Genomic DNA, 24261 nt, shown 5'->3' with positions numbered 1-24261 from the left:
GTCCACAGCAGTATATTGCTTTGCTCCGGTGTCGGTACTTCTGTCTGCTTCTCCAAGCTGGGGGCATACCGGCCGTCTTTTACGGTAGGTAATACACTGACTATGGATAAGTACCTCATACAACCCTACTTCAAAACCACCGAACTATCCCTTTAAATGTTCTTTTAATAACTCCAGCTCTTCATCTTTCTATTCATCCCTCTATTTCAATGTCTCCTCCCTCCACCTGTAATCTTCTCTGCATTTGTAATTGAATCGTTGCATTTTAATATTTTTTACAAGTGACATATAATTTCAAGTTTAATGAAGTTTTTTTTTAACAATAGGCCTATATCCTTTGACTTCTTCACATTTTGGTAAACCTGTCCCTGATTTCTCACTAAATGACACTTTGAGTCCTGAATCACCTTTACTGTAGTGCTGCGGTAGTTTTAGTTATCTGGTGTGGAGTGAAAAACATCATGTGGCCATGCAGCTCCAGATAACTTAATAATGTCAGAAAACTATTTTGAGTATTGTGGGATAACTCAGAAAACCCCAGCTGGTTAGACTGTTATCAGATCATTAAATGAGCGTTATCAGTGGTTATAAGCCTCATAGATGTGGGTCAGTAGGGCCCTGCTATACCTACTAGTAGGCTTTATCATCTATTCGAAAGGATGATCACCGAAATAAACAATAAAAGAAGACGACAGCGACCTCTAGCGACCCTGCAGCAATTATGACAGGGGCAGAAGCGGAAGTGAGGCGCTGTAGTGTAGAAAGTATGGCGTGAAACTCCATATTTGGGTGGATGTTGAGGTTGATGGATGGGACAAAAGAAAACAGTTTTTTAATCCAGAAGGTTCAGGTTCGCATCCCGTCTGAAACCAACAGCGTGTTGTTGCTTTGTGTTCAGAAAGCACTAAGTTTCACTTTCACTTTTGAAACGTACTCTGCGTTTTAATACCCATACTACCATAGTATTTAGTATACAGAAAAAAAGATTTAGTATGTCCCAGTACATAGTATGTCGAATGCAGAATGCCAAAAATACCAGTATGTCCCAATTGTATGCATAGTGCTTGCAACAGTACATACTTTGTAAGGGCAGCTGCAGTTTGTACTAAAAGTAAAAAGAAAAAGTGTTTTTGGAACGTAGCCTTATTATTTTAAGCCAAAACGCTTTTTGTTTATGTTCAAAATGCAACATTTCATACAGTTTTATGTGTTAGAAGATGTTGCTTTTGAGTTTTGCTTTCCCTTTTACAATGCAGTAACCGTAGTAGGCCCCCACTGACCCACATCTATGACAAGATAACGCACATTTAATGGCCTGGTAACAGTTGAATCGGGTGCCCAGCCCCTGTCAGTAAGTGTCAGTAAGAGCTTCACCTGAAGAAACTAAACTCTTGGATTACTTGATCAAAGTACTCCAATTTTTTCCATGTCTACCAAGGAAGACATTTCCTTTCTCTGCCCTTATTTAATTATCTGCAGTTATGGATTAATTTATGTAAATCAATCTAAATTTAGTTCAGGGATTGATACTATGAATCTGGAACAGCTTCTTCCTCATCTCTCCCGTTCTTTGGTGGAAAAGACTACTGAGCAATGTGTCTCTAAGGCAAACCCTACACATGTCTTACTGCTGAGTAGGCAAAGCAAAAGAATTAGGAGACCCAAGTCTAAACCCTTCTATCCTCCTTTATCACCCCTGATTCTATCTGTCCACTTTTTCCCACTGACACACTGTATATCTCACTACATTTCTCCAGCATTCCCATCTGCACTCATTCATTCCTCGCACACTTCAGTGATTCTGTTCGGCTCACACCATTCATCACATCCGGAGATGTTTCAGTCCCGATTCTCGCCGCCTCTTTCGGAAAACATCCCCCATCTCCCGTGTGTTTTGTTTTCTAAGAAAACTTTCGAAGGCGAAGTGATGCAACTCGTGAGGTGAGGTGTCATCGGATTCACGGAAAAGGCTCTTTTTTCACCGTGTTGTGGTCTGCCAATAGTAATCAGACACAGTCTCAGTGCGCCGTGAGAGGCACTCTCATTACAAATCCTCGCCTCCCTGCGTCTCCCATCGATTGTCTGTTTGTCAGGATATTTGAGAGAGAAATGTACCCATCTGAGAAAAACTGACCCGCTCCCTAATACAGCAAAGAAAGGTTTGTCACTTTCTCATTGTGTATTGATTATGAAGACAAAGAGACTATTTAGAGAAAATTACACACGGCGATGTGGGTGGAGAAGGCAGAGATGGAGGAGACGCAACATAAAAAAAAATAGTAAAAGACAGACTTTATTTTTTTTAAAGGTTTTTATTTTTTTTTAAAGCTAATGAGATACAGCCCATCTGGGCTTTAAAGTTATATAATCTGGTAACAAAAAAGATTAATTGTCATATATTCTATGGGGGAATTTAAGACCCCTTTCTATTTTACAAAAGGTGTAAAGGACAATATGGAAGACTAATGTATAGTGGCTATTAGATAAAGTGTTATAGTTACAATTGTCACTGAAGAGGACAATCCATGTATAATTAAGGAGCGGGCTACAGAGGCCTGGTAAGCTCACTTCTTTCTCCAAACCCCCCATTTTTCTGCAAGCCTCTTTGCTGTGAGGCGACAGTGCTAACCACAGCACCACCGTGCCGCCCTAACTTTGAGCAAATATGATAAAAAGTTATTGTTTTAGAATGGTCACTATATCCTGACAGTAGTGCATGAGAATGATAATCTCTGAAAAAAATCAGGTTCTGATTCAGATCCGTGTCCTGTGCTCCTAATGGCATTTGCAAGTTTCTACTGTGCCCCGAACAAAAACAACCAATCAGAGCCGAGCAGTCTCTACAGCAGCTGTCAATCACTGCTCGCGTAAATCGTGAACTCAAACAGTCAAACTAGGCCGCGCTGATCAAATATGAATCAAGATTCTGCTACTGTAATGCCTATTTAAAACATTTGAAACATCTTGTAGTGTGTTATTTAGCTGTAAAATGAGAAAGTTTGTGACCCCGCTAAGTTGAAAACAGTCGAGGCAAAACCAAGCACCGCCCACCGGCTGGAGAAATCTTTCTCATTTTACAGCTGAACAGTACACTATAAGATGTTTCTGAAAACAGAAAATAGGCATTACAGGTTTTTTTTTCATATTTGCCCAAAGTTACCAACTCCAGCTTTAATGTGTAGAATGGGAGTTCCCCTTTAAGTCTGATTCAAGTCCAAATCTCAGGTCTACAGCTCAGCTAGACTGTTAACATCACCGGTCTCAAAGATGTTTGTCTTTACAGTGTTGTGTGACACACAAATGCCCCTTTTCAACACATTGTGGAGCCTTCAGTAGTCTAAGGGCTGGAGCTGCAGGCTTGTGTAAGGCAGGGTGTCAGTTTAAAATCAATGTCTGTTTCTGTTTTAATATGACATCACAGTGTCAAGTCAAGTCAATTTCATATGTATAGCCCAAAATCACAAATTTGCCTCAGGGGGCTTTATTATCTAAGAAACCTCAGGAAGAGCAACAGAGGAGGGATCCCCCTTCCAGGATGGACAGACGTGCAATAGATGTCATGTGTACAGAGTAACAACATGATGAAAATACAACATAGACAATCCATATGACAAAAATGAATACATATAATGTAAACATATGTGAGAAGGTGGATCCAGGAGGATGTCAGGCAGCTTCCCGGCGTCGCCAAACAGATCCGAGCCAGAGCAACACAACCTCCTCTCCACGTGAAATAGATAGAGCCAGAGCAACACGACCTCCTCTCTACGCCAAATAGATAGAGCCAGAGCAACACGACCTCCTCTCCACGCCAAACCGATAGAGCCAGAGCAACACGACCTCCTCTCCACGCCAAACAGATCCGAGCCAGAGCAACACAACCTCCTCTCCACGCCAAATAGATAGAGCCAGAGCAACACAACCTCCTCTCCACGCCAAATAGATAGAGTCAGAGCAACATAACCTCCTCTCCACGCTAAATAGACAGAGCCAGAGTAACACGACCTCCTCTCCACTATGGAACCTAGAGAGAGGACCAGATTTTTGTTTTTAGGTCACAGTTGCTTGGTGTAACGTAAACGTATGTTTCCCATGCCAATATGCCCCTTTGGACTGAATTAAATAAAAAAAATAAACGGTGCATTTGCTGGAAATGTAGGTGAGTCCATCAAGCCCTCCCTGAATTTCCAAGAGGTAAAAGAGTAAAAAGTAGTTTTCTCTAAGGCTTCCAGTGACAGCCTCTCAGCCAGCCCAGTCCTCTGCAGCTTAGAACTTCTGCCTGATTATGCAAAGCAGTGGCTGCCTGCTCAGGACACCTCGAAGCCACTCCGGGAGGTAAAGAGGCTTTTCTTTTTTTTCTTCTTTTTTTCAAGGCAGAGAGAACACAGAGAAGAAATGATGAATGTCAGAGCTTTTTAAGCTGTCTTTTCTTCTTAAGCCCGCAGAAACATCTTATGGCCTTAACTCTGTTTCTGCGAGATGTGGCAGCCGGTCGTGACTCCGCGGATAGATACTGTATAGTCATGACTCGGCTAATTTGGGAAAGGGTAGATTTAGGATCGGCGTGGGTGACCGTGCGGGACAGCTTTGTCTGAGTCAGTTCGGAGTGGGTTGAATCTGATAGATATACATTACAAATGATATGAAAAGCTCATACTGTACAATGCTCTTTTCTTCCACAGAGAAACTCAACACTTGGATCGCGAAGTCGGACTTTAAAGGAATAGTACAGCATTTTTGGGGAGATGGTTTATTTTAACCGCATCCTCTCTCTGTTTGTCCGCAGCATATGCACGAGGCTGTAGAGCTGAAGCGGCAGCTGCAGATAGAGCATGAGAAAGCCTTGGTGGCCCTTCACACCAAGCAGAAGGAGATCAATCAACTGCAAAAGGTATGGCCATATATGGATAAAGGCAAAAGTGCAAAATTGAAGGCTTGTTTTTTTTACACTTTTGACACAACCCTCCTTTGTCATTGATTTTGTGATGAGAGCAGTGACGAACCGAAGCTCCTCGTTCAGTAACTGATGTGTCAGTAGCCAATTTGTGCTGAATCACTGTCATCGAATCGCTGCTACTGTATCAGAAAAGATGAAGACCTCAGAAAGATGTCACATAAAGTAAAATCAGCAGATTGCATTAGAAAACGCAGCTTCAGCTCACAACACCTTTCATATTGTTTGACGGCGGGATGAAGGGCTCTCTGCTAAAAATGTCGCCTTTTTAGTCGTTGATACATTTAAACACCTTGTGGACGTCTTTCAATGTGCAGACATTACTTTTTTTCTAGGTGTTGTATTCAGTCTGGTCTCCCTTTTAAGACTGGGATATATTCTGCTTAGGAAGTGATTAAGTAAGACAAATACTGCTTTACTAGTGCTCAGTGGTGGGAGGAGTATCAAGACCTTTTACTAAAGTAAAAGTAGCAATACTACTAGTAAAAGTCCTGCATTCAAAGTGTTACTTAAACCTGTAGTAGGCAGAATACTTTTGGCATCATTGGGCCCAAATTCCATAAAATCTGCACCTCCTCATGGCTCTGTTTTCAGGCTTTAAAAAAAATCTAGCCCGTGAACGGAGACTTTGGCCAGTCACATGTCATTTCAGAGAGAGAGAGAGCGTTCCTATTGGCTGTTCATTCAACGGAGGCAGCTGTCAATCACTTGCGAACTGCTGGTAAAGGTGGTGCTAAATTTAAGTACTTATTTACTGCTGGTTAACTTAACCTGCGATAATACATCATATATTGTATTAATAGATTTTTTATTTTTTATTTCCTATTAATATTCTGAATAAGCAAAGTAACAAGTTACTAAGCTGTCAAATATATGTAGTGGAATAAAAATATTAATAATAATATTTGTTTTCAAAATGGAGTGGAGTAAAAGTATAAAGTAACATAACTTGACCCAGATATGTGTCTCTAATTAATGCAAGTATATTTAAATTTAAGACCTTTGTGAATTTTGACCTCCCCATGTCGTAAACACACTCATGCACCGTGATGATGCCTACATTTTTGGTTGTTACATGAACAAATATGTAGTTTAAAACATTTTATTTGCTGTATCTTTGTCCCGTCGCAGCGTCATTTACTGTTAATTGTTTCAAACGAAAAGCTAAAAAAGCCCATTCAAATTCTTATTCTAATGACTGATCTGTAAATAAACTCAAAACACCCACTGGATTAGACCACGCAGGCTTTGATATGGTAATAAAAGGGCTCAATAGTGACTGCTTCCTCAGAAATCTGGGAGGTTTTTTCTGTCTGCGTGTACCTGCTTCTCGTACTGCATTTGCATTGGCGTCTGTTCAAAGACACAAATATATCCAAGCAGATGCCAAGTTGTTTGTACAATTACACAAAGAGGTTTTTTAATGTGGAAAAACTGTGCTTTTACTTCCGCCACCAGCCGCTACCAGACACTAACATATCCCAAAATAAACCTGCTCATCAGAGCCGTGCCATCAGGAGTACAGTAGGCGGCCTCTCTTCAAGTACCAAGCGCTGTGATCAACCGGGGTACTGGGTTGACAGTCTGTCAGCCGTGCGCTGTCTGTTCTACCTCATGGACTGTAATCACGGTGTCAGCTGCCACTGCGTGTCTCTGTGTGTTCTCGGCGAGCTCGGGTTCAAGCTGACCAAGAGCACGAGGAGGCAGTATACACCTGGTAGAGGTACAGGATCTTTACCTCAGTGTTACCTGTATTAAATGTAGTTTAGATCTTTTTTTTAAGCTGATGAAATAAAACCCCCAAAAAATCCTCAGGATGTCTCACATAGTATAAGACAAATGTGGAATAAGGGGTACTAGAATGTCAACTATAAAAAAAAACAATAAATGCAATTTTGATGTAGTTAAATGTTCAATTGAAAAATGCAATTTTATCTGTTAAAAACACCCATCTATTGTAAAGTCCCTGCACCACCCACACAGGTGTTTTCCTCTTTGCGCCTGTCAAGCTCTCTGTTATTTTTACAGTGATTACAAAGGCAGATATACCACTTGAAATGTTTAGGATTTTTTTTAAACAACGTGTCCTTGATTTCAGGTAGATTTTTCTAGCCAAGCAACCGTCAATTTTGCCGTCAAATGTCAAATTCTGCTGACAGATTTTGTCCCAGACAAACCGTCTGGGCATCCTCACCAGTCGGTGATTCAGGAAGAAGACATGTCGATGAAGAAACAGTATTTATCTAGAAAGCTGCTTAGTGCCAAATATTATAAGTATGATATGGAAACATGTAAGATCAGACTGTTATTTCATTCTAAAAATAACCCTGTTCGGCTGCTTAGCTTACATACCTACATAAGAGTACGGTAGTGGTTTTTAGTGTGAGGATTAACCAATGTGTGTGTGTCAGGTAGCACGTTTGGCTTGGTTTGCTGGAATGTGAACTTCCCCCATATCCTGTGACATTAGCCTGAACTTTGAGATCATCCAGGACCAGTTTCAACACATAGGGGACTTAACTACACAGTGGATGAGCTAAGCTATGATTGGACATTTGCTCCATATGCGAATAAGACCAATAAAGGTGTGAGTTGAGGTGGATGTCAAACACGGGCTACGTCTGATATCACTCCTATTTACAATGTTTACTGTCTGCCACTGTCTGTCCTAATTCTGAGCATGAAATATACTGCATGCAGTATGTAGTGTCCTCAAAATTCCTACAATGGAATGAAAAAGAGTATATAGTGAGTAGTGTCCATGGCCTGTATACCCTACTTTAAAAAAATCACCATTTGTTTGTCTTGCTTTCCATTCATTTTATACTTTTCATATTGTCCACTTGCTTTTATATATTGTTTTCTCTGTCTCTTATCTCCACCTTTCCCCTTTTCTTCTTCCTGCAAAACACTTTGTTACTTCTGTTTTGAAAAAAAAAAGCGATATATTGAAGGAGTTTGCTCGTTTTCGTAAACAATCCCACAATGCAACGAGTCACATTTTTATAGATGCAAAAATAACAAGTGACACTAAACCTGTCAGTAAGAATGCAAGATTATGATGATTCGTAAGTGTGGAAAATCTGTCTAAATTAGCTGCTCACTATTGAGTAAACAATTGACTGTTTGGTAACACTTCTTTTACAGGTCCGCAAATTTCATAGTAATTAGGTGATAATTAGCAAGTAACCTATTTGAAATTTCTTTGGAATTACTGCCAAATTATCCCAATATTTACCTCAAAATCGACCGAAAATGACTTTATTATAAAGATTATTTCATAATTATATGCTGAAATAGCATATAATCGTTAAAATAGGGCCTTTAGGCTCGAGAAGCGGCTCTTCATCTGAGGTTGAAAACCAAAACTAATAAAGGACACTGTTGATCAGGCACAAATCTCACCATTGTGCGACTTATTGTGGACACAAATGTAACCTGGTAGCTAATGTAATGATTCAGGGAGTTTTTTAAAGAAATTTCAAATAAGTTATTTGCTAATTATTATCTATTTATCAGCAGACATGGAAATAAAGCATATCAATCAACTTTGTATTCTTTTCCTGGAAATGTATTAAATAAATTACCAGCTATTGGGAAATAGCGGAACATAATTATTAAATAATGTTTATAATAAAGTATTTTTTGACAAATTTCAAGGTAAATATTGGGGTAATTTGGCAGTAATTCCAAAGAATAATAAGAATGATAAAGGTATGAACAGGTGCAACAACAAGACATTAAAGAGAGTCAATAAAATTTTATTTAAAAAAATCGCAATATATCACTTAACTTACGGTATCGCAATATATCGCAATATATTAAACTGTTACCCCTGTATCAGGATACGTATCGTATCGCCACATTCTTGTCAATACACAGCCCTAGTTCTGACCATGGTGAGAACCTGTTGGAAAGAGACTTAAACCTCCAACTCATGCCTTCTGTCATGTTTCTGGATCCTCTTTTAATGCACGTGGGCCTTTTTTCCTGCCCAGAAGTAGTTGTGAACAAACACTTTAATACCGTGTAGGTTATTCAATACTCCGCACCAGTTGGTGACTCATACTTCAGAGAATTTAAAACAAACAGTAGCTCAGCTTCTGTATTTTGCAGTTATATTCCTACCTCGTCCTTTGTCTCCCTGTAGGTTTTCTTATTGTTGTAAAATATTCTTCCAAACTTTCACAGCAGTTTGCAGCCTCCCATTAATCCAGCAACCGGGCCGACCTTGAATACTAAACGTCCCTGTGATCAAATCACTGACCTGCTGCGTTTCATCACAGTCTTTAAGATGCTTGTCACTGCTCGAAATTATTTCCTCATTTCACTCTAAATCCCTTTTGTCACGACAATAGGGCGCGGGCTCCTTCGAGTGCGGTTCAAGCGAGGTCGCGCTATTATCCATCCGAAGCACTTTAAGGCGATTTTACCGAGCTCCGAGTCTGGCTCAGACAAACATCAAGAGTTTGGTTCGTGAGAAACGGAAACTCCGCCGTCGAGGAGTTACTTCTCTTCTTGCGAATCCATCGAATCAATTTGTAGTCTTCCTTCACAGGCGTGTTTCTCTACACTAATGGGCAAACACACACTTCAACAGGAAGAAAAACATAACCCCGCTGTCTGTAGGGTCAAACTAACCTCTTTATTCTCTTCTCTGTGAAACCCACAGTTCTCAATCATGTTTGTGCTTGGAAAGCTTTTTCAGTTTGCTCTTTTTTTTTTACTTTAATTTCATGTTGTATATTTATCTGTACTGATAAATATACGATTGTCTCGTTTTCTCCTTTACGTCAATTGCAATGTCATTTATTGGTGTTTGTCCTGTCTACGGTGTGTTTTTTCTTTAAATTTTTCTTCTTTCTTTACTTTTTTTTCTGTCTCTTCTGTCTTTTTTGTCCAAACAGAACAATAAGGACAGAATGTTTCAGGTATTTATTTTCCTCCCTGATTAGTTTTCGTGTGTGAATTTTCGGCAAATCGCTAAAGCTTTTCAAAGCCTTTAGTGGGTGTTTTGTGCAAATTGAGAATCCATATGTGCACTGAATGAGATTGAGTATACTCACAGTACACCCCATCCATCTTCCTCTGATATGATATCTATGATATGACGTCTTTAATGTCTGTACTCTAAGTGTTATAATCCTCTTAACTCTTTGCTTCGTTATCAGAGTTTAGCAGTGTTATGTATCAGCTGCAGCAGCAGTGCAGATGACTCTACACTTCCAATATGCTCTGATTAGACTGCAGTGGGTTCAATATAACATGCTGCTATATGCTGAAAAATGGCTCTGTAGGGATCCTTTCCTAATTGGTTATGTGTTTGATCAGCATTAATAGATGAAACGTTGGCTATTCTTCAGAGATTACATATGATGAAGTACACTCCATGCTTTGTGTGTGTATTTTCCCTCATGTTTCACTCTTTACCTCCTGCTCTCTCTTTTTTTTTCTTCTCTCCTGCCATTACCGCCCCCCTCCTCTGCTCTCTTCGTTGTCTATCAAAGGTCAAGGTTCGTGACCTGGAGCAGAAATGCAGGTCACAGAGTGAACACTTCCACCAGCTGTCCAACGAGCTGCTGAATTTCCGTTTGCAATCGGATACTGCGGACGTCCTTAAAATTAATCCCGCTTGCACATCCCGGATCCCTCTCTCATCCGAGAAGAAACTCTCACAAGTCATCGTTGGATTTGAAGCCCGGACGGAAACAGGTGGGTCGGGTGGTCTCAGCTCATAACCAACTTCAACATTTCCTTATTATTGCTGTTATAATTAGTAGCAGTGGCAGACTCAGGCTGTCTGAGGGGCACGGGCGGGAAAAAATAAAAAGGGCACCAGCTGCATGCGGTGGGGCTCCAGCAGAAGGTTTTCTAGTATGTTATATAGGCCTTTATGGCACTGCATCATGTTTTCTCCATTTAAATGCAACCAAGAGGGTGCTTTATTGTGTTTTCTCCATTTATGGGCACCCAAGAGGGCACGCTATCATGATTTCTCCATTTAAGGGCCCCCTAGAGAGCACTTTATCATGTTGTCTCCACTGGAAGGGCACCCGTAGAGGGCACTTAATTGTGTTTTCTCCATTTAAGAGCACTCAAGAGGGCACTTTATCATGTTCTCTCTACTGGAAGGGCACCCTAGAGCGCCCTTCATCACATTTTCTCTACTGGAAAAGCACCCTAGAGGGCACTTTATCATGTTTTATCTACCATAGGGGCATCCAAGAGGGCTGCGTGATTAGTAGTAGGGGGCAGGAGTGCTTATGGGGATGGTTTATAATGGTTTAATTCAGATATTATATCTTTACTCAATGTTGATTATGGCACTGAGTGTTTTAAAGGGGAACTCCACCGATTTTGCACATTCTACTCTGACTCGGGGCTGTCGCTGGGCAAGTTGCATTGTGGGTGATGTAGGCACCAGGTTTTGACAAGGAAGAAGAAGAATGCGGGGAATAAGAAAAGTCCATATCTCTGTTTCTGCTGCAATGATACTTTCTTGTTTTTTAAAAAGTCCATCGTGAATCCAACAGTGTCATAGGAGCACAATGCTAAATCTGGGATCAATGGTCCGCTACCAGTGAGGTCCACCCATTCTGAAAAAAAATAAATATAAATGCACTCTAGATAAAAGCACCCACCAAATTACATGTGATCAAAAGGCCTATGATCAGAATGAAATGAGAGTCGGGGCGATCTAATCCCCCAACGGCTCACATAACAGCTGGATCAGCTCACTCCTGACCAGAGGTGGACACCATTACTGGCGATACTGCTTATTCGTGATCAATATCTACGCTAATTGATCACAGGCCTGATGTATGACATGGATGTAGTTTAACACATTAGTATTCTAACGACACCAAGTGCAACCTGCAGAGCCAGCAGATAGAGCCGTATCAGCGATGTAGATTTATACAGTCTGGCACAGACCAGAGGTCTTTGAAGTGCTGGAAATCCTGTTTTATCTTTCTCTGCACTTGAAACAGAGAGGGGGGGACTCACTGATGCATTTGGGCTAATGCATAATATTACTCACTCACAAACCCACTGATACAGTGGACCCATGTTGTTGGCTGACTTTAATTTCCTCAAGGAATTCAGCAGTTCACACTCTTAGACTTTTCTATTTTATATTTCCTACGGTTTTTCAAGTGTGTGTGTGTTTCCCCCTTTCTCCCCGAGGACCTCAATGGTATTCAAGGGCAAAATGTGTTGCAGATGTGAGGTGTTGATGGGAGGGTGGAATAGCCTTTGCCATGAGGAGTGTTTGCCGTACAACTCGCTGCAACAGGAGATCAATAGCTGTACAATGAGCAGCAAATGGGTGCAGAAGGAATGACAGTTGCTCTTTTATTTGCTATGGAAATCAATGTCTCCCAGGCGATGAGAGCGCGGCCAACACGCCGCTACTGATCTCCCAGTTCTTGCCCTGCACACCACAGACTGGAGACAGAGAGAGACCAGAACTGCTGTCTGTCAAATCCAGCACCGTGACAACGGATCGCCCCAGCAGCCCTCGACAGCGGACCCCCTCAGAGGTGGGTTTGAGGGACGCTGCCGTAGCAATAATGCATGAAGTTTTCCCTGTTCTCAACATTACCCACAGTTAGGTTGACTTATATAGTGATGTATTCAAACTTAATGGCTTACTTTGCTTGGTGTTGAGTCTTAATTATGAATAATATGTAAACGGGAATGACATTTGTTTGTGTCGTCAATCTATAGATGGAGGATGAGGCCAGCCCATCACCCAGGTCCAAGCCTCGCTACACAGGCCAGGTCCGCCTTTGCACTGCCCGATACAGGTGAATGCTTCTCTTGATTTTATTGCACAATATAACTAACTGCTTCGTCATTTACAAATGAATGTAAAAAGCAGCTGTGAAAACTAAAAACAAGTGAACCTCTCCTTTCAGTTATAACCCTTACGATGGACCAAACGAGCATCCTGAAGCAGAACTCCCCCTCGTGGCTGGAAAGTATCTGTACGTCTATGGAAACATGGACGACGACGGCTTCTATCAAGGTGAGAAGTAAACCAAGATGACATGGAAAATACTTGCCCAACATTAACTGTGCAAGTCAAGCTTAGGCAGGTATACTTAAATGACAAATGTCTAAAGAAGAACATTTGCAGTCCACAGATCAAAGATTACAGTACAGCAGGAGGTGTCCTTTGTTGCTTTTTCGAGTCTGTGATGTTGCCTGAGTCCCTGTCTGCTGCTGTAGCAGAGAATGCTTGACAGTCACAACAAGCGTGTGCATCATCGCGTATTAATTATCTCACAATGAGACAAAATGCCAAGACGTGTGTGTCAGCTCGCAGTTATCCCCCAGTGAATTTGTTCCGTTTACAGTTTTCTATTTGGCATATAAATCCCCTCACCATCCATTCAAATGACAATGTCATATACTGTACTGTACATATACTATATATATATATACTGTATATAGTCGAGTCAATTTGATTTGTACAGCCCAAAATCACAAATTTGCCTCAGGGGGCTTTACAATCTCTACAAGATACGACACTCTCTCTCCTTTACAGTTCGACCGTCTCATTGGAAAAGGAAAAACTCCCCCCCCAAAAAAACACTTTTAACAGGGAAAAAGGAAAACAAATTTAAGAAACCTTCAGGAAGAGCAACAGAGGAGGGATCCCCCTTCCAGGATGGACAGACGTGCAATAGATGTCGTGTGTACAGAGCAGCAACATGATGAAAATACAACATAGACAATCCATATGACAAAAATTAATACATATTACGCAAACATTATGTGAGAAGGTGGATCCAGGAGGATGTCAAGCAGCTTCCCGTTATCGCCAAACAGATAGAGCCAGAGCAACACAACTTCCTCTCCACGCCAAACAGATAGCAACACGACCTCCTCTCCACGCCAAATAGATTGAGCCAGAGCAACACGACCCCCTCTCCATGCCATACAGATAGAGCCAGAGCAACACAACCTCTTTCACGCCAAATAGATTGAGCCAGAGCAACACGACCTCCTCTCAACGCCATACAGATAGAGCTAGAGCAACACGACCTCCTCTTCACGCCAAATAGATTGAGCCAGAGCAACACGACCTCCTCTCAACGCCATACAGATAGAGCTAGAGCAACACGACCTCCTCTTCACGCCAAATAGATTGAACCAGAGCAACATGACCTCCTCTCCACGCCATACAGATAGAGCTAGAGCAACACGACCTCCTCTTCACGCCAAATAGATTGAGCCAGAGCAACATGACCTCCTCTCCACGCCATACAGATAGAGCTAGAGCAACACAACCTCCTCTCCAGGCCAAATATATATATATATATATATATATACATGTCATTGTACAGTACATATATATATATATGTGTACTGTACAATGACATGTATTATTAGTTGTCCACTCTACAGTATATCTTGCTGACTTCACTGTGTGAGACATGCCATTACGTCATAATCAAACCTTAATGTAAAGAGACTATACTGCTGGTACAGTCATCATCGTAACACTGCTACAAATGTGACTCTTCTTAGGTTACATGACAGCAGCAGCATTTGTCACCCTCACACTGTATTATGTTATATCCCCGCTGCTCGTTTTCACCTTGTGATCTGACCTCCTCTTTGTCTCATGTTGCTATGATTTTCATTGAGATTATCAAAATCATTTTGCATTTTGCAGTCTTTTGACTGATCCACCTTCAGTTTGGGCTCAGATGATGGTGCTGTCGTTAAACTGCTATATATTTTTTTGTCAAATGTTACTCACATATTAAAGTTAACAGATCTCTTTTATAGCTAACAAAACCATCCATTTTCCCACTAGGAGATTTTATTATTTTGGTTACACCTGTATGTAAGTATACTTTGTGTCAGCGCACCCAAGAAAAAATCCTGTACACTTTTTTTTTTAGAACTGGTGATTGGAGTGATTCTCCGTCTAATCTCTTTAGAGTTATGAAGGCTTCTCCATCAGAGGCAATCCTAATCCCCCCTGACTAGCAATCCTGCAGACAGCGCGGCCCACTACACATACACAGTAGTACTCAGCTGCAGTGATTCATTAGCTGTGGGCGGTGAGATTGCACGGCATCGTGGAGGAGCCTTGTATTTACCACGCAGGAGGGAGACTCGGGCTTCAGACCAAGCTGTTGTCAAGATGGGACCTTGGTCCCTTTTAGCTTGATGACTAATCCAGCGGGGCTCGGCTTAATCATCAGCGCACACACACACACAAACAACACACATACACACAGATGGGTTTAAGGTCTCCCAGGCCACTGTGGAAAAAGGGATTGAAGGACAAGATGATAGGGAGCTTTTTCTCGAAGACAAACTTCTTCCCTTTGGGAAAAAAACTACAGTTCAAATCTAAGAAGGTTTTTTTTTTTGTCTGCATTGACCGCAGCATCTACATGCTCAAGGGGGTTCTTGGAAATGTTCGAAAGCAGCGAATATAAGTTCACATTCTTCGGAAAAAAAATGTTTTCAGGAGAGAATACAAAAGATAGCATCAGAGAAGCAGTGGTAAATCTTACATCTTAGGGATTACTGTATGTTTAGATATATCTCCCACCTCTCACTCACTGACTCATTCCCACCCCACAAGGAAAATAGCTCTCACTGATGATTTATTGTGTTCAAGTTACAGCTTTCCTTTTGTCTTGTAGGAGCCTTTAGTGAAGCCTAATTTTAACATTTGCATGAGGCATCACGGAGGGATTGTTGTGCTTTCCTATAGAGACAGTTAGTCAGGTAGTTGGTGTTAGGCTTTTTTGTTCATCAACATACACAGGAAGAATGTTGAGTATCTCCTACCTCCCTCTCTATGTCTTTCTGTGTCACAGGGGAGCTGCTTGATGGCCAGCGAGGACTTGTTCCCTCCAACTTTGTAGAATTTGTCCAGGACAAGGAAAAACTAGCAATTCAGTCTGGGGACGGAGGGGACGACCTGGGCCCATATTCCAATATGCAGCTGGCCTTGATTCCAGTGGATGGAGGTTCCTCCCAAGACGGCCTCCTGGGCTCATGTAACGCCTTGGTTCCTTGTAGCAACGGGACAGGGGGGCCCATGGACCCCGAGGACCTGGCTGAAGACGTCGTGCCTTATCCCCGAAAGATCAACCTGATCAAGCAGCTGGCACGGAGCGTCATCGTGGCCTGGGAGTCTCCACTAGTGCCTTTGGGCTGGGGGAACATCTCTGGCTACAACGTGTTAATAGACGGGGAGCTCCGCGCCAGCATAGCGTACGGCGGCCGGACCAAGTGCTTGCTGGAGAAGCTGGACCTGGACGGCTGCGTCCACCGCGTGTCGGTGCAGAGCCTCACGGACCGCGGCCTGTCGGACGAGCTGCGCTGCACCTTGCTGGTGGGGGCCAACGTGGTGGTGGCGCCGTGCGGCCTCCGGGTGGACGACATCCAGCGCGACACTGCCGAGGTCTCCTGGCTGCCCAGCAACAGCAACTACGGCCACACCGTGTTCTTGGACGGGACGGAGCACGCGGTGGTAAAGCCAGGAAGGTATAGACTACGCTTCATCAACCTGAAGCCCCTGACGGTTTACAAAGTGACGGTGGTGGCGCTGCCACACCAGGTGCCGTGGCAACTGCCGCTGGAGCAGAGAGAGAGGAAAGAAGCTGGCGTGGAGTTCTGCACTCAGGCTGCAGGTCAGCACAGCTCATTTCGATACATAGAGATATAGTTTCAATAATGAATGCATAGCTCCATGGCATTGTCAGGAGTTTCTTTATTTACATGTTTTTAAATCTTGGAAGACAGATGAGATGACAGACTGCTACTACTCTGTTTATTACCGTAATGCCAGCTCTATGTAACATAATGCCATATCAATATTAAGGTTATTGTATTGTGCTGTAGAAGAGTACAGCGCAGCTTTTCCTTACCATGCCGTTGTTGTGTATTGTATTTTGTCTAGGTCCAACACCATATTGCAGATCAGGTCAGAATGAAACATCAGTCCTGGGCTGGGTTTCCCCCAAATGTCTGAGCACTAAATGATTTTCTTCTATTGTAAAAACCAATGGGCAGAGATGACATTAGTGCTATGATGCTTTTGGAAGAAGGTCACGGTCATGAAATGGAGAATAATTATGACATATTGTTCAAAATGAGCAATCAATTAAGGCAGTGGTTCCCAATCTATTTTCCTTGAAGCCCCCCCCCCCCTACTTGTATCTAAGAAAAGCCTTTTTTTTTCTGACGTCATCACCCTAAAAGAAATTACAAATTAAATTGTATTAAATTAGTTAGTATTTTTTGAATAAATAAACTTTTGTTAATGAATATATTTCATCAGTGCCTCTGTGCGGCGGGCAGGAGAGCAGTTTTTTGACCGCTGTGAAAATATCGTTTTTGAAAGGCTAAACACCAACAAATATGGATTGAAGCAGAATATTTTGTTAGATGAAAACGTGTTGTGAATTTTGGAAATGATAACATCCATATTTTTTTCAATGAATGTCGACTTTTGGGCACATTTGAAATCCTTCGCAGCCACCACTGGAATCAAATTCTACTAATAATATAATACTATTAATATTAGTGGATTCTGATCTTTATCTGCAAATGTACAGAAATAATGGGTTTAAACACAATGTGGCCTACTAAGTAGCAAAAAAGACTTTTGTAGAAATGATCCAGTAAATGTGTTATTACGATTTTAGTTATACATGTGCAAATCTAATTTTGACAAATCCTGGCGCACACCTAAGGGGGTCCAGAACCCCAGGTTGGGAACCACTGAATTAAGGGGATCTGGGCAAAATGGCATTTATTGAAAATAATTTTTCACCTACAAGCAATGTTGTCATTCACGTATATTGTAATTATATATATCGAAATTGAACTTTTTTGACACCAAATTCAAATGCAATTTTGCCCACGTTCGCTCACCGCGCTGAGCAGATCACCAATTAGAGAGCAGCCACGCATCGCACGATATGATCAGCCATTATTCTGATGAGTCATTTCCTCAGCCTATAGCCTCGCCTAGTAGTAACCAGCGCTATATAAAGCAGTGCCTCTCCACTGCTCAATGAAATGACCATTTTGTATGAGTGTGCATTGGCCTCTGCTTGAGTGCAGTTGTGCATGTTTTATATCCACTGATCCAGGAGAGAGGAAGACAAAGAATGGGCTGCAGTTAGTCTCCCTGGATTGTGTCCTGCATGCGGAGACAACAGCGCTTCTCTCAGGAGGCCCAGAAGCCCACATTGTTTTGTTTCACTTTCATTGTTTCTCCTCTCGTAAAGAGTAGTGTGAGGTTACAGTACAGCACTAAAACCAGAGGAATACACACTGAATTGTTCACATCACGAGTATCTTAGGTGAGATAGTGTTAGTTTACCGCCACAATAACGTACTTAAATTACATTTTATAAACACAGCACACGATGTGAATGTCGCCCCACGAGCAATGTCACATTATCGCATTAAAGTGTCCGCATGAACTATCTACAAAGTATAAATAAGGTGTTATGTATTCCTTTCACAAATTTAAATATGCAGGACAAACTATGAATGTTTGTTGTGTCCTGAATCCTCACCCCCCCCACCTCACCACCTCACCCCTTCTCCTGTACGTGGGCATTTCTATGCATGTTTGTGTGTGCCAATTTGTGCATTTAATGAATGCTTCACACCCTTTTCCTCTTGTTTATATATTGGTGATATTAAAACAGTAACCACTTTTAATCTGTTAATCTGTTTTTCTCACCTCCCCAGGCCCTCCCCAGCCCCCCCTTGATGTACAGGTGCTGTGCGGGCAGGCTCCAGGGGTCCTCCAGGTCCGCTGGAAGCCCCCCGTCCTCTCTCCGACGGGCACATCTAACGGGGCAAATGTGGTTGGCTACGCGGTCTGCACTAAAGGACAGAGGGTGAGCTAGCCAAGTGTTACCAACCGAGACTATATCTTTTGTTAAAAGGGTGTGGTGAGTAATGGCGAGGAGTTCATCTTGGGTTAAAGGCATCGCTCATGATTAGAGGGAAAAAATAAGTGGCTTTGTAACAGTATCATGCATAGTACCGAGGGGCTGGTAGCAAGCATATGGGATCCATATTTCAAACGCCTACATGCAGTACAAAGATACAGTTGTTTAATCATATTTAATCCAGCTGAAACATGAGAACACACATCACAGATGAGGTGGTAATAGCCTCTGTTGTTGAGTTGAACATTATGTCATCAGTGCCCCTCAGCACAGTAGTGCCACCTACTTGTGATTCATGTTCAGTGCAAGCCACTCAATCTGGGTAGCTGTGAACATCTCGGAAAGGTCTCTCACTCCCTCTGGTGACGGCCAGAGTAAATCAACACAGTGCAATGTTTTCTGCCTTCTTATGTGCTTCACATTACTTATAGAAAAATTGATAAATTGCGAGGGAACAAAGAGAACACTGACCATTTTTTATATGTTCGTCTTGTAGTCCTGGAGTGGCACAAAAGGGAAAGTTTCAGTTGTTAAAAATGATTATGCAGCTTCTGTTGACCATTTTATTTTCTCTTTTTACATCCAGATAGCTGAGGTGTTGTTCCCAATGGCAGACTATGTGACTGTCGAGCTGACAAGGATTCAGTGCCTGGAGGCCAGGGAGGTCATCGTCAGGACGCTGTCAGTACAGGGAGAATCCCAGGACTCCCAAGTCGCCGTCATTCCAAACAACCTCCTCGTGCCTCTACCTGCAATCCCCCTGCCGCCGCCGCCAATGCACCCCCACGCAGGCCCCCCTCCGCACCCCCACGCTCAACCCCACCTCCAATCCCCTCACCTTCCTCACGCCCCGCCCCAGCTCCAGCTCCCCGCTCCGCCCCAGGCGCACGGACAACCGCTCCCGCTCCTGCCCCACCCTCCTCACCCTCAACCCCACCCTCTTCACCCTCAATCCCACCCCAGACTCCCCCACCCGGGCGGACCCCCGCAACAACCCCAGCTCCGACCCCCACATCCTCACCCCCAGCCCTTACACCTTCAGCCTCGACCTCCCCACCAAGGCCCCAGGCCCCAGCACCAACTGCCTCTGCTCCCCCACCCCCATCACCACCCTATACCTCAGAGACCAGTATGTGCCAGAGACCTGGATGCCAAAGAGCACGCGGCCCACCACGGGGGAGCTTTTCCGCCCAGCCAGCCCGGCTGGGACCCCACACGCTCTCCCTCCGCCCAGCCTCCCGTGCCCATGCAAGGCCACATGCTGGAGGCCCCGCCCCCTCCCAATCCACGCTCCCCTTCCCCACAGAGGATCCTTCCTCAGCCTCGAGGCACGCTCATCCCGGACACCGTGGCCAAAGCCATCGCCCGAGAAGCAGCGCAGAGGGTGGCGGCAGAAAGTGGCAAGGTCTGATGAAAATGAAAATGCAATCACACAAATTGAATTATTCAGTCAAAAAAGAAACTCGCCGCATAATAATAAACTTAAAGGTCCTATATTGTAAAAAGTGAGATTTTCATGCCTTGGTTTAAGTGCTATATAAATACTGTGAAAGTATCGAAACACAGAGAAAATCACACACAGCCCATATTCAGAAACTGTGCCTTTAAAACAAGCCATCACGATTTCTGTCCATTTGTGATGTCACAAATCTACAATATAGACCATTACACAATTTTAAATGGAAACAAACATTCTAAATGTGTCCTAGTTTATTTCCAAATGCAGTGTATGTGAATGATATCAGCTGACAGGAAGGAAACATGGACCCAAACTGTTGCCCAGCAACACAATTTCGTTACAATTCCATTGAAATGCACTAAAACGGAGTGTTTCAGACAGAAGGTAAATACAGACATATTCAGGCAGACAGTATAAGGAAAGTAAAGTTTTTTTTTTAACATAACAGCATGTAAACATGTTTTGGTAGAAACACAAAATACAAGTATGAACCTGAAAATAAGCACGATAAGGGACCTTTAATTTGAATTTAAAACACCTGTAAATGAAGGGGCTGGAAATTAAGGGTATACAACCATCTATTTATTGTGTTCATGCATGTTTTCAGGGGGACAGGAGGCCGGTCAGATACGAAGAGCAGGGTCGTTCATTTCACCAGCATCACTCCGATGAGGAAGAGGAAGATGAGGAAGGCTTTGCGCGCGGCCGTCGGAGAGGACCCTCAGTTGACGAGTTCCTCAGAGGCTCTGAGCTCGGGAGGCCGGTAAGAACGACATGATAAGTGACGAATCTTTTACCTTATTTGGTCCCAATGTGTGTTTTCAATGGACAACCGCTCTACGTGTGTGTGTATGTTTGGACGTGTGTGTGCATGCATGTTCTGGGTGGTTGCATGCGTACACTCCTTTTGCCCGTGTCTCTGTGTGTGTTCACATGGCGTGTGTTTGCCCATCCATGTGTGTTTGGTGTGTGTGCATGTGTGTATGTATGTATGTATGTGGACTTAAACAACTGCGTCTGTGTGTTTGTGTTTGTGTGTGTGCGACTGCCAAAAGCCTCACTATAGTCACAATGAAGAGTATCACAGCGAAAGCAGCCGGGGCTCTGACCTGTCTGACATCATGGAAGAGGATGAGGAGGAGCTGTACTCTGAGATGCAGCTGGAAGAGGGACGTCGACGCAACTCGCACAACACACCCAAGGTGCAGTTCTTTGCACTTATTCTAAACCCAAGAGTCATAACCACCCAAATTTATTATTATTATTATTATTTAGTGAACTGCACGGGCACAGATACTTCAATTGAGACTGATGCCTTGACTTGCATTTAATAAGTGTTGTTAGCGTGTGTGCTGAGTTTAATTCAAATTTATAGAAAAATAGAGTGGAAACAAAACTGGGTTTCAGCACCATGGAGAGAAACCGAGAGAGACAGACTAATGCTTTAAGGCAGCACATCAGTCATAGACTGTATATATAGATGGACGACGCCTCTCCACTTCCTCCAACTGTACAAAAGTGAAGCCAAAATATCCCGGATACGGGAACTGCCATCTTGAGATTTTGACGTCATTTGGAGCCAGAGTCTGCGCACTAGTGATCGGGGGACTGGAGCGGCGGTATCGAGGTCCCGCCCACACATGCCGCCGCAGTTTGTTAACGTGAGCCATCTAGCTGCTACGGTAGCTGTTCGGCTGGAAACAACAACTAACTCTAATTATGATCAAATTGACACACGTTCTAATTACACAGACTCTTGATGGTTATTGAGAGTTAAAGGAACAGCGTGTAACATTTCGAAGCATCTATTATCAGAAATGGAACATGATATTCATAACTATGTTTTCATTAGTGTATAATCACATGAAATTAAGAATCGCTGTGTTTTTCGTTAGCTTGGAATGAGCCCTTCATATCTACATAGGGAGCGGGTCCTCTTCACGGAGTGGTGTGGTTGCAATCTGCAACCACATCACTGGATGTCACCAAATCTTACACACTGTATCTTTAAAGATACATCCCTCCTCTCATACAATCCCCAAGCCTCCATGACTACTTCACTCAGAGTAGCTGTCAATCACAGCTGTCAATCATGACGTCTCACCCCGTTTTTATAGCATCAAATAACTAATTAAAACCAAACTTGAACACTTGAACATACATCAGCGTGAAAAGAACTACCTAAAATGACAGAAACCATCTTTGGGAAAAAACGTGTACTTTGACTTTTTAGTTTGGACCATGTCCCATCCACTAACATGGAGGGAGCGGGATTTATACTGCAGCCAGCCACCAGGGGGTGGCAGAGATATTTCGGCTTCACTTTTGGGGAGCTGTCATGTCGTCCGTCTTTATATACAGTCTATGATATCAACATATCAGTAAAGAGAAACAGTTCTGGAGCAACATCTTCAATGTTTGATTATCCAGTCTGGACCAATATTTTCTATATTGCTAACATTTTCCCTCTAAATCTAAGCTGAAATCTTCTCTATTTAGCTGTGTGATGAGGTTACACTAGGTAGATAGTAGCAGCCTGTGGTGCATTGGCTATTAGTAGGATCGGAGATAACGTTGCACCTTTAACGTTTAGGCACCATGTAGAGAAACAGAGCGAGAGAAACCGGGTTTGAATGTTTCAGCTCCATGGCGAGAAACGAAGATAGACTGGGTGTGAATGTGTACAGCACCTTGGAGAGAGACACAGGGAGAGACTGAACAGTTTAGCGCTGCGAAGGGAGACTACACTGTAACATACGGTAGACAGTGCTTCCCGATATCTTTTTTTTTTTTTTTAACATATTTAATTCAGTAGTATGTTATCAGTATTTGCTTAATTTTGGAATGTTGAAATTTCCCGTGGGCTTGTGTGTGTCTGAGTGTGCGTCTATGCGTCTGTGTTTCAGTGTGCCTGCCTGTGAGTGCTGCATGATTTCGTTTACATACAATTTGTACGAGTATGTCGACGTGCGTTTTATTTTTCACACACTGTTTTGCGAGTCGTGTGTCTGTGAGCAGCTCGTGAATGTTTCATGTTTGCGAATGTTTTCTGTGCTTATGTGCGTTTCAGACCAATACTCCCGCTGGAGGCCGTCACGACCGAGAGACCGGGAGAAGAATTCATCACGGTGGCCCCCAGCCTCAGAGACGACCTCTAATGGTCCCTTCCATTGGTCAGTATAGGCGAGGGGGTTAGAGAGAGAGCAGGAGTTTTTTTTTTTATGTTTTCTGTGCCATAGAACTGAAGTGTTTGTTGCTCTGTTAAAACCATCATGAGCTTCTCTGTGATCACCTTTGTGTCTATGAACCATGCTCATGCCCTTCACTACCTGAACATCTTGCAGAGATTATTATGATGCAAAAAGCTGACACTTTTCTTAAACACAGTTGCACTACACACGCTGATGCGCTAATCTACTCTGATTTAAAATCCGACAATCACAACAGTTTTGCCATAGTAGGGGATTTCAGCCGATTAGACTGTTATCAGGCTATTAAATAGGTGTCATCAGTCGCTATAAGCACCATAGATGTGGGTCAATAGGGGCCTACTACAGCCACTAGTAGTTTTATCATCTATTCCAACGATAGAAGGTACAAAAGAACACGACAGTGCCCTTTAGCGATCGCTGTAATTATGACAGGAGCAGAAGCGGAAGAAAGGTGCTGTAGTATTGAGAATGTGAAACTCCATGTGAGGTGGATGTTGGGGGTGATGGATGAGACACAAAACACAGGGTTTTCAACCTTAATTGCGATTAATCACACATTTTTTATCTGTTCAAAATGTACCTTAAAGAGAGATTTGTCAGGTATTCAATATTCTCATCAACATGGGAGTGGGCAAATATGCTTGCTTTATGCAAATATATGTATATATTTATTATTGGAAATCA

The 24261-nt window shown here is 42.8% G+C and overlaps 1 protein-coding gene across 9 annotated transcripts in view; it reads left to right on the top strand.

Moving 5' to 3' along the window:
- Nucleotides 1–24261, top strand: part of rimbp2a (RIMS binding protein 2a) — an 84531-nt gene that overhangs the window by 49486 nt on the left and 10784 nt on the right. For 6 of the 9 annotated variants that reach the window (XM_074618679.1, XM_074618681.1, XM_074618683.1 and 3 more), the window contains 12 exons: nucleotides 4787–4891; nucleotides 10462–10666; nucleotides 12338–12495; nucleotides 12683–12762; nucleotides 12874–12983; nucleotides 15805–16623; nucleotides 16893–16916; nucleotides 18701–18852; nucleotides 19493–20311; nucleotides 20973–21128; nucleotides 21421–21567; nucleotides 23436–23538. In XM_074618679.1, coding sequence (XP_074474780.1) covers nucleotides 4787–4891; nucleotides 10462–10666; nucleotides 12338–12495; nucleotides 12683–12762; nucleotides 12874–12983; nucleotides 15805–16623; nucleotides 16893–16916; nucleotides 18701–18852; nucleotides 19493–20311; nucleotides 20973–21128; nucleotides 21421–21567; nucleotides 23436–23538 — 2878 coding nt within the window. The remainder of the gene's footprint in view (nucleotides 1–4786; nucleotides 4892–10461; nucleotides 10667–12337; nucleotides 12496–12682; nucleotides 12763–12873; nucleotides 12984–15804; nucleotides 16624–16892; nucleotides 16917–18700; nucleotides 18853–19492; nucleotides 20312–20972; nucleotides 21129–21420; nucleotides 21568–23435; nucleotides 23539–24261) is intronic. The other 3 variants (XM_074618684.1, XM_074618685.1, XM_074618682.1) reach the window with 2 other exon arrangements.

The sequence above is a fragment of the Sebastes fasciatus genome, chromosome 19 (assembly GCF_043250625.1).
Source record: "Sebastes fasciatus isolate fSebFas1 chromosome 19, fSebFas1.pri, whole genome shotgun sequence".
NCBI lineage: Eukaryota > Metazoa > Chordata > Actinopteri > Perciformes > Sebastidae > Sebastes > Sebastes fasciatus.
Note: the sequence above shows the minus strand (reverse complement) of the source record. Positions and strands in the feature narration are given on the sequence as shown.